This window comes from Lycium barbarum, chromosome 3 (genome assembly GCF_019175385.1).
Source record: "Lycium barbarum isolate Lr01 chromosome 3, ASM1917538v2, whole genome shotgun sequence".
Lineage (NCBI taxonomy): Eukaryota > Viridiplantae > Streptophyta > Magnoliopsida > Solanales > Solanaceae > Lycium > Lycium barbarum.
In genome coordinates this window covers 22926423-22937713 of record NC_083339.1, presented here as the reverse complement: position 1 = coordinate 22937713, position 11291 = coordinate 22926423, and the positions used below count along the sequence as shown (strand labels likewise).

At 34.0% G+C, this 11291-nt stretch overlaps 1 protein-coding gene across 1 annotated transcript; it reads left to right on the top strand.

Moving 5' to 3' along the window:
* Nucleotides 1-3522: 3522 nt before the first annotated feature.
* On the top strand, nucleotides 3523-10616 carry LOC132630769 (thylakoid ADP,ATP carrier protein, chloroplastic-like). The gene is made up of 10 exons (XM_060346357.1): nucleotides 3523-3968; nucleotides 6297-6353; nucleotides 7340-7402; nucleotides 7498-7554; nucleotides 7637-7720; nucleotides 7959-8027; nucleotides 8095-8207; nucleotides 8308-8477; nucleotides 9483-9561; nucleotides 10164-10616. The coding sequence occupies exons 1-10, from the start codon at nucleotides 3642-3644 to the stop codon at nucleotides 10264-10266; spliced, it is 1122 nt and encodes a 373-aa protein (XP_060202340.1). The 5' UTR covers nucleotides 3523-3641; the 3' UTR covers nucleotides 10267-10616.
* The last annotated feature ends 675 nt before the right edge of the window (nucleotides 10617-11291 follow it).

Here is an 11291-nt window from a genome sequence, read left to right as displayed (position 1 = left end):
TTTCTTGTCTGAATGGGTCCTAAACTTCTAATGCTTTTCTTATGAAAATGACAGAGGTTGTAGATTTGGAGATTATAGAAGATACTTCAGTAACATTAGCATTTGTTGCAACTCAAGCACATGGTAATGTCCTAATACTTCTTCCGTGGGTAATCTTCCTAAAAAACAGAAAAGAATAACTCCTCGTAATCGAGACCCTAGCCTTGGGGATAATGGTAGAAAAACATATAAAGTTTGGATCATTACACAAAGTTTTTTTAATAAAATGGGAGAATTGAGGGCAAAAATGAAAGTACTACCCCAAAGTTTGTGATCATTACACAAGGTTTTTTTATTTCATATATTTTCATTTTAATTTTAGGTAGTCTTTATGTTTAATTATTATGTATGTTTGTAACAACAACTAAAAACTCCTATGCTCTACTTTATTTCCATGTATGTGTATTAAGATGACAAAAATAGTGCAGCCACTACTAAGTTAGTTTTTAGCTCTATATGTAATAGTTTAGCAACCTTGGGTAACTTGAGTACTACACTATCACTAATAGTGAAAGTGTTTGTATGATGTATGTTCCACCTTAAACTATAAATAAAAGTTATCGTTTGAACAAAAAAAAAAAAGGACATGTCTTTTTCAACTTTTTAATGTTTTACTAATAAGTCTCATGGCTGCTAGTCATAAATCGAAAAATCGAACCAAACCGAACCAAACCGACAATAACCAAACCGGTGGTTATTATTTTATTTGGTTTGATTATGGTTTTAGACATTTAAAAACTGACTAAATTGGTTTGGTTATGGTTTTAATCAATAACCGACCCAAACCGAACCATGAACATCCCTAATGAATACTATAAATATTCTACTACGTCGGCTGACTTAGTGGGTATCAAAAGGTAAAGGTATATATGGATTATCAACATAATTACCCGTAATTAATTTTGTAATGAATTGTCACTATAAATCTTCTACTGCGTGGGTTTTTTTTTCCCATCAAAAGGTTTTACTTACGTGGGTTGCCTTAGTGGCTCTCTTGGAATTTATTGTAACGGGGTATTAATATTAGGTTTTTGTTAATTGAATTATTTAGAAAAAGAAATTGAGAAATAGGAAAAATTGCCAAAAAAAAAAAAAAAAAACAGATAAATAGAAATAAAATCATTGACCATAAAAAGATGTCACATCACTTTTATGTTGCCTAACTTTATATTATATATAGATAAATGAATAGACACGTTTTAAATGATTGATTTTGAAAGATGAGCTTGAAAAATATGTACGTAATTGCTAGAGATTAGATCAAGTCGGCACTATGTAACAAGAATGGACACAACTTGCTGTGGATTCTCCTCAATTGCACATTTGCATGAATAATATACTCCATTCGTCTTAAAAAGATTGTCCTAGTTTGACTTAGCATGAAGTTTAAGAAATAAAGGAAGACTTTTGAAATGTATTGTCCAAAACAAATCTTAGAAATTTGTGTGGCTGTAAATCATTTTAAAAATTTAAATTGTTTATAAATATATAAAAGTGTCAATCTTTCTAAAACAAATTAATAAGGAAAGTAGAACAATCTTTTTGGAACACATATAGTACTTACTTTACCTAACGTCATTTATTTAAGTAAAAATGGTTTCATGATTGGAAAGATTCTTATTCAGGATCTATTTGATTTTCTTTAAATTTTTAATTCTTGGACCAGTAGTTTTGCCTCAATCTATATGGTCGTTACCAATTTAAAAAATAAATATAACACACCTCATATTTGCCTATTAGAGATGGCAAAAGATTCCAATTCCCCATACACGCCCCACAAATCCCTACAATCATGAAGAAATAGAGATTTTAAATAATTAAAATCAATAATTGTTATGAGGATTAATATTTTTTGAGTTTTGACTTGCTTGTATCAGATTTCATAATTATTTTGGTTCTTTTTTCTTTCTTAAAATAGTTTTTAGGAGGTGCAAGAGGTGTGAAATAAGAGAAATAGGAAAGGAAATGGAAGTAAAAAAGGCTAGTGAGAATCGGATCTTACACTGGCAGAAAGTAACTGATAAACTAGTACTACCTAATTCTTGTAATGTTCATAATTTAGCTACGTTAAATTGCATTATCTTTTTTAATAAAAAAAGAAACTGCTTGTATTTCAGGTAGTGAAATACACGGGTGATTTTTTTCCATTTGTCCAAGTCTAATAGCAGGGGCGGACCCACTCTATGCCAAGGGCTTGCACAAGTGGAATGGGTTAGTCCGTTGGTTTAGTGCCCGGATTGTTCAGTGATCTACCCGTGTTCGAGCCTCAGGAAGTGCATTAATCTGACCTATTTTCAGGTTTTTTAATATTAATTGTACTTAAAAAATAAAGGTTGCTAGCGCCTAGCCGGGTTCGAACTTGCAATTTCCTGTATGGTAAGGGGAAACAAAACCAGCCCGACTAGGATTCAACCGAGGTTATAAAAATTCCTAGGTTACAAAAATTCCTGCTTACAAAATGTCGACACCGCTTACAAAAATTCCTGCGTACGCCACTGTCTAATAGATAGCGTTTAAAGGGTTTAATCCTACAACTGCTCAATTACTAAACACCCTTTGATTATTGAGTTTAAGAAATAAATAGAAATTTTTGAATCTTGTAGTCTTAAATTAAAAATGTGTGTAGCCCTTTAAATCTTCCGTTTTTAAACTTGCCATATAAAATGTTGAAATTGAAAAACTTATTAAATATAGAAAAAAACATTCTTTTTTAGACAAACAAAAAGAAAAAATAAGACATTTAAATTGAGATAAAGGGAGCATGCGATTTTGTTCTTGTTTGTCCAAGTTTTGGCTAATACAGTTAAGTAAGTCAATATTAATAGCACGTTGAGAAAAGAAAAAAAAAGTTATTGGGTTTGTAGTATACAAATATTCTACAAAAGAATGTTGGTTTTAAAAAAGGAACCAACAATATAATACAGTCAGACTTCTCTATAATAGCACTCGCATATAACAACACCTTTTTATAACAGCTAAATTTTTTCGGAATCGATTTTTTATGTTATATTTTACTTCTCTATAACAGCATTTCATCTATAACAGTAACAACCAACTTTATAATAATACGGTATTTGTAATATTACCCCCATATAACAACTATCTTCTTTTTTAAAAATATAATAATTAATCATCTTTATAAAAATAGAATATCTATGATTATCAATAATAAGTGTAGAGATTTTAACCAAATATTTGATCATTTAATACACTATTTATGACAAAAAATATCGTATGAATATATATATTTTCATCATTAAACTATTTTCCTTCATTATACAAAGTGTAATTAAGTGACAATCAAAAATGAAAATTAGATTTTATATATTTTTTTGGCTATAATAATGAAGTATTATTTAAATCTCAATGTTATTATATAACAGCCATTCCCTATAAAGAATGAAATTTTTTGAATTTAACGATGCTGTTACGGAGAGTTTTGACTGCAATGCAAATACAAAAGTATATAAAAACAGAGTAAACCCTCTCTAATTTTTTTTAAAAATCCCAAAGTTTGGTTTCATTTTACACTCTAAAAGCCCCTCTTATCTTCTTCACAACAGAGGAAAAAATCAAAAGCTTCGATTGCTCTATACCCAACCATGAAGAAGAACCGACCCGTTTTAGTATCCATATCCATTCCGGGTCTTGAATTATCTAACACCATCAGTCCACCACAACAATGGGTCAGTTCTAAACAAACTGGGTGTAATTTCTCCAATTTTGGTTGTATTTCATTATCAGAGAATTTGGATGAAAAAGCTGGATTCAAAGGGTTAAATCCAACAACAGCACAATTACTAAAACACCCTTTAGCAATGGTAGCTTTGGTACCAAGAGAAGCAGCATTGTTTGCTGCAGGTGCTATTGCTGGTGCTGCTGCTAAGTCTGTTACTGCACCTCTTGACCGTATTAAGCTCCTCATGCAGGTTTTTTCTTGAAACCCCTTTTATAATAACTCCCTCCGTCCCAATTTATGTCACATAGGTTGACTAGGCACGGAGTTTAAGAAAGAAGGGACGTCTTTGAAACTTGTGGTTTAAAATAAAGCCAAAGATATTTGTGTTATTATAAATGACCTTCTTAAAAAGGTAAAGATTAAAGCTAAAATGTTTCCAAATAAGGAAATATGTGTTCTTTTTTGGACCGACTAAAAAGAAAAGTGATTCATATAAATTGGGACAGAGGGAGTAATACGCTTCTATATTTATCAACAATTTAACTATAAGATTCCTATTTTACTCTTGATGAAATGATTTCTAGCCACAAAAATTGTTTTGGCTTGTTTTAGAGAACAAGATTCAAAAGTTTTCCTTTCTTTCTTAAACTTTGTGCTCAATCGAACAGCCTCGTATAAATTGGGACAGAGGGAGTAATTGTTTTGGGTGTTTTCGGTATTGGTGCTGTGTTTTTGGATAATTTAGTTTTTTAGGTGAACTTTAGGCTTAATTTCTTGACAAGGTTTTTCAGGATTAGAATTTTAGGCTTCTGTTCGTACAGTTGAAGAAAACTTTTCAGTTTTCCCACACCGACGAAATGAGTTTTTAACCAAAATTGTCCCTTATCTATGGGAGTTGGTTTATTTGGTCATTCAAATATAACTTTGAGTATCTTTAGTCTCTTAAGTTCGCGAAAGTAGAACACCTTAGGTCCAACTAAGAGGATTAAAAAACAGACAGTGAATACCCAAAAACACAGCAAAACTGACTCGATCGGTTTGATCCCAACCAACTGCATTCAGTCATTTTTTTCCCGCCAAAAACTGGGAAAATAAAAAACTGATTGAGCTTGGTTGGTTATACTACAAAAAATTTCGCGGAATATTTAAAGGACCGAGTCAGTCAGTTTTTTGTTTTCCCAATTTTTGGCGCAAAAAGAAATTATTAAAAAAAAAATTGGGATCAAACCTGTCGAGTCGGTCAGTTTTTTCGCTCAGTCCGAAAGTTGCTTGTTTTGAAGTACTACTATTTTGGTAGTCACCATTAGTTTTAAGTCCATTATGTTAGTTCGACCAAAGGTGCTCTACTTTAACCAACTTAAGAGACTAAAGATGCTTAAGGTTATATTTTGAAGGACCAAAATAAACTTACTCCATAGATAAGGGACAATTTTCAGTAAGAACCCTGATGAGATCATTTTCTACACTTTTTATAAATAAATAAAATGGGTCCCAATAAAGTGAAGAATATTCCTCTAGGGGTGTTGACTCAAAAATAAAGATAGTGCAGCATGGAAAGTGTGGCAGGAACGAGTTCGAATCTTGGCGTGAACCAAGTCTAGTATAGGATAAAGTGGCAACGCTACAGATTTCGCAGTTGCTAGAAAAAATAGAGATGAGTAGATATAGGTGATTCATATGGATATAATGATACTTTATAAGTAGTACTGTATGTTCAAATCAAATTACAGTAACTAAGAGTGGAGTGCAAAATGACTTTGGAGCATATTTGGTTAGTGGACTGGATAAAATAACATGAGATATAGCCAGATAAGTCATCCTCCAATAATGATTAATGACTTAGTTTTGGCAGGTGTGCTGGTACTTCAATTCGCATGAGTTCTGTTGGTATTACTGACTTTTGCAAGTATATGCATTACTTATTCAGAGTTTTGAAGGATGGTTAATTTGCTAAATTACTTGTTTTCAAGGGTTTATAACCTTTAAATGTATATGATTTCTGAAATGGTAACCAAAAAATGCCACATCCCTTGTGGGAGTACTTTTTATCAGCTTAGGTGCAGCTGCAATGTGTTTATGCTATTGACCTGTTAACATGTTAAAGGAACAATGTACAAATTACTGCTGATTTTTCTGTACTATGAGGAGGAGGATAAGAATGACTTGCCTGATATCGGTGCAAGAATTATTTTTTGGGGTTACTTCCCCTCACCCCGCCACTACTCTGGTGTGAGCTTCATTTGAGAATAACAAAAGTTTCTGTGTTGGAACTTGAGATGCAATCATCCTTTCTCACTATGCAGCTGTGTAGCCGACACGGAAATCCTAAGCTCATTCTTATTATATCCATATACATATTGCCTCGATTGTGTACTCTGTACTATCTATTATCTTCAGCTGATGACACCTTTTCTTGTAAAAATTCTGCATACACCCATCGTTTCAGGATAATAGTATGGTGACACCATGGTATTATGAGTTTCAAATGCATGTTGTAGACTTCTTGTAGTCAACAACAATCACTTTTACATTTTCTACCTTGCACTTATTTCTTCCTGATTTTTGCATTGGTTGCTAGACACATGGACTAAGAGCTGGGCAAGAGGCTGCAAAGAAAGGAATCGGATTCATTGAGGTATTGTATTGCTGTCTTGCCTGTTGTTGCTTTCTGAAATATACAACATAGACAAGCTATGTTATTGAGTTTCCAGAAGTCTGGTGTTTCTTGTTCTCTGTTCGTTTATATTGTGCAGAGTTTTAGTATTACGATGATTGATCCAAAAGAGTAAGGGAGTAATCTGCAGTATCATAGTTAAAACCCATTTTATTCGAGAAGACGAAGGCTCTCCCTTTCATTCTATATTTGAGGGTAGAAATACAGTCTACTTGTCACTTGTACCGCCTACTAAAAGTTGCAGAATTTGGTGTGGGTCTCAGTTTCCAAAGTTGTCTTTAGAAAGAATTTTTTTCTGATGGACATTATGATGAATATATACATCTTTCTAGTCTAGTAGCATACAATTTTCTGCCTTTTGTTGGTTACTTTTATTTACTTAGTTATAAACCTTTGAGTCTCTCTGTAATGTTATATGTTGTGAACAGATAGAGTCCCTCATCAATTAAAAAGACTACAAGTATTGGATTTATAGGCTAAATGGGCTCTCCCACCTAATAGGCAAGTCTTTTGGGTCCGGCTCTCCTGTTTACCCTATAACAATTGGTATTAGAGCAGCCCTCCCCACAAAATAAAAAATAAAAAAAAAATAATGAGATACATGTCAATATGTCATGAAAAATTTGGTCAGAGGGGCGCCAGGAGTGGTGGCCCAGTTCTAACCAAGTGGCACCAGCCGTGATCAACGAGGTCTTTGGTACTCAAGTGAGGGCGATTGTTGTGAACCAATTGAGTTATTAAGGGTCCTAGTAATGGGTTTATCTGCTGGCTCTCCCGCCTAATATAGAGTATTCTTTTGGGTTGGGTTATCCTATTTATTATATAGCCATTATGGTATTTCTTCTTCTATTTCTGTGTTATGCAAGCCTCCCATAGGGTGATAGTTACCACATCATTGAGTCGTATGATTCTCAAGTTTTTGATATATTCCTGAAATTGGATTGCAGGCGTTTGCATTGATTGGGAAGGAGGAAGGTATCAAAGGATACTGGAAAGGAAACCTTCCACAGGTGTTTGCACCATTTTCCCACTGAGTCACATTTCTAGTCAATTCTTGGTGATTTCTTTTTAGGCATCAAGTTGATATTTACTGTTAATGGTTTAGGTGATACGGATCATACCTTATAGTGCGGTGCAGTTATTTGCTTATGAAACCTACAAGGTAATGAAACATCTTTGGAGAAAACTTGAACACTAGTTTGTTTGGCCAGAATTAAAGTTGATTTCACACTTTCTATTTTCAGAAACTTCTTCAAGGAAAGGATGGGGAGCTTTCTGTGATTGGAAGACTAGCAGCAGGTGCTTGTGCTGGCATGACTTCTACTTTTGTAAGTTTACATTATGTGAACACCGGATAGTTTTTTCTAAGCTGTTGTCCGTTTGGCATTATGTTTGCACAAGTGACCTGGCAGAAATGGACTCGGGCATATAAGTGAAATAGTCCATTAGTGCTTATTGTCATCTCAGTAATGTTACTGAGCTGAACAATGTTGTTTGTTTTTGGGTTAAATTTTACTCTGTTTTTCATCTGTCTCCGAGACCCTTAACTTGTTGATTTGTTATCAGGTAACGTACCCACTAGATGTTCTCAGGTTGAGATTAGCAGTAGACCCTGGGTATAAAACGATGAGTGAGGTAAGAATTGGATAACTCAGAATTTATGACACCAGTACATATCTGAAGCATATATCAATTATTTCAGGTTGCTTTAAACATGCTGAGAGAGGAAGGCGTTGCATCCTTTTATAATGGTCTCGGGCCCTCTCTCATTGGCATAGCTCCATATATCGCTGTGAACTTTTGTGTTTTTGACTTGTGAGCCTATGTTCTTTTGAAGATCTCTTTTCTATATCATCTGAAGATAGACAAGGTCCAGGTGTTGCTGTAACTTAAATGACACTTGTCTGAATGTCAGGGTGAAGAAAGCTTTGCCAGAGAAATATCAGAAACGAACTGAAGCAACGCTAGCTACAGGTTTGATTTCAGCAACTATTGCCACTCTAATGTGCTATCCATTGGACACAGTGAGAAGGCAAATGCAAATGAGGGGTACACCTTATAATACAATTTTGGATGCCTTCCCAGGTAACGAATTCTAAAAGATCTCCATTATCTGTATCTTTCTGTAACTAGTTGTGGATTTTTCCAGATTTTGTTTGTCTTCCTTTCACTGATGACCACAAAAGCAGCGTGGAATAATCAACTTAATCTGCAAATTTCAAATATTCTTCTGAAGAACTTTGTGGTACATGCTTTTGCGATGCCCTTGCTTTAAAGGGATGCATTTATAATGCTCCTTAGCCCCCATCTGTTGGCTTGCTTTCTCACATCGTCGCAAAATATGACTTGTTCCTTAAACAGAAATGTCCACCTATTTCAGAATCTCGAATTAATGTAACTTCTGTTTTATATTGCTTTTGACTTAATTAACATCTATCTTCACACCTATCACATCATCCAATAATGCCGACAAGTATCTACTGAAGTTAGATACTTAGATATAATAAATCAGTTTTCTCTTAAACTCTAGTCAACATAGGTCGTAATAAATGGTATGAGCAAGAAAAAGAAAATAGCTGCACGTACGGTTGTAGAGCAGTTTTAACAAAACAGTTTTCCATTTTATGATGTTATGTGTGCTTCAAATCCTTTAAGGTTAAAGTATCAAGACGTATAAAATGTCAAAAGTTAGATCACATATGATTTCAAGATGTCAATTCCTCAAACTTGTTGACTTTGAAGTTCGCTTCTTTGGGAAGAAAAAAAGAAACATTTAACAAGCTTGAGAGGGATTGCTCCCAGGGCTTTGTTATATTGGTAAGAGTGCAGCATGTGATGTGTGGGTTAGGGGCGCACGTCACGGGTTCGAACGTTGCCGCAAACAAAAGCCTGGTATTTAACTGGAAACTGGTGGAGGGCTGGACCCATTCCCACTGAGTTTGGAACCATGCGCCACTGGCCTTCGGGGATTTCTTGGTTATCGAAAAAGAAAAGAAAAACCTCAAGAGGGGATTTGAGTTATCCTAAACTGAGAAGAATGTTCAATCTAATACTCTTTCTAATTGTTTAAGTCACCCTTTTCTTTTTCAGGTATAGTGGCACGTGATGGTATAGTTGGATTGTACAGGGGTTTTGTTCCCAATGCACTGAAAACTCTCCCTAATAGCAGGTGCATTTTCCTCATTTCTATTGTCATTTTTTGGTCTCTTTTCACTCCTTTTTCTGCAAAAAATTTTTTAGGCGTTAGTTATGCCTCAGAGTTTCCATGGTGGTTCTTGGCATTATAAATTAGTTGATTTGAGTGATATAGTCAGGCTTGCACGTTTTTAAGTCTTGGCCAAGTTTTTATGCTATGTTTGCTTAACAAACTGCTTGAAAAAATACTGAGCAGACCTGTTATAATTGCCATCTGCAACATATTCATATTGTTGATTCATCAGTGTGTGTCATTTTTGCTCCATGAGATGAGTGCACTGAACATTATCCTACCAATTCTGTCTCGAGCTAGGTTCACGTACTTTTTAGACCAATTATATATCCAGAGACTTCACTTGGACTATCATATCTGTGTTGCTGACCCCCCTCCCCCACCAAAAAAAAAAAGGAAAAAAGAAAAAAGAAACTATGCCTTATGACTTTCTTCTTCTTATCGCTCTCCAAGGGAACCGTATGAAAGAGATTACTACTATTATTACCATGGAATGATCATTGATGATATTTAACATCCAGCTTAACATGCCGTTCTCTGTCTGTCTTCATTTTCTGGTGCAGCATTAGGCTTACCACTTTTGACACTGTTAAGCGTTTGATAGCAAGAAGTGAGAAAGAGTTCCAGAAAATTATGGAGGAAAACCGCAGGCAAAAGGCAGAATAATCCTAGCTGCTGCACCAAATAGATCTGATGACTGCATGATTCATTGAAGATAATTAATATCCTCATTATTCATGTCATTTTGAAGCATTGGTTCGACGAGCAAGAAAAGAGCTGCCAGTAATCTAGTTTATTACCTAGAGCTCCTCCAATTTTGTAAAACGGGGATTAGTTGCCAGAGTAGTTAGGTTGGCTTCCTTGTGGCAGTATCTCTGTTTTTTAAGCTCAGTTGAATGTAGAATTACTTCATTCATTTGTGTCCTTATTATTGTACTATTTGAAGCGACTTGCAGTCTCCTTCATCCTTGTTTTGTTTCCACTTTGGAATGGCAATAAACTATTAGTTATAATGAGTTGATCACTGATCTATCAACAAATTGGAACCAATTTGAACTTGCGTCCTTTTCACACCCTTAAGGATCAATAAAATGCGAGTTTATGTCTGGAGAATGAACTATATATACATGAGAATATGATAAATTTACAAAGTATGACGATATTTTTTATTTTATCAAACATACCTATAGGTTTTTTGCAAAACATATATGAAATTGTCGCTCAAGTCATTTTAAAAAAAAAAAAAATTATTTTCTCAAATATATTTTCTTTTAAAAAACATTTTTTATTTTTTTTTAGTTTTTTCGCTCAAAATTTTGTGTATAAAATTTATATAAAACATGTATAAAATGTGTATATCTAGCTCAAAGCCTAAAAAGTTTGCTCACAATTTAGTGTATGAAATGTGCATATCTCATTCAAGGCTTAAAAAGTTTGCTCAAAATTTTGTGTATGAAAACGATATGAAATATGTATAGCTCGCTCAAGGCTTATAATTTCTCACATTTTTAGTATATAAAATTCATGTTAGGTTTCTGAAAATTAATATTACTACAACAACATTATATACAACTTTTATATAATATTCAAGGCTTAAAAATTCGCTCACAGTTTTGTATATGAAAACTGTATTAAAAAATTCGCTCACATATACACATGTCATACAATTTTGTTACACAAAAATCGAGTGA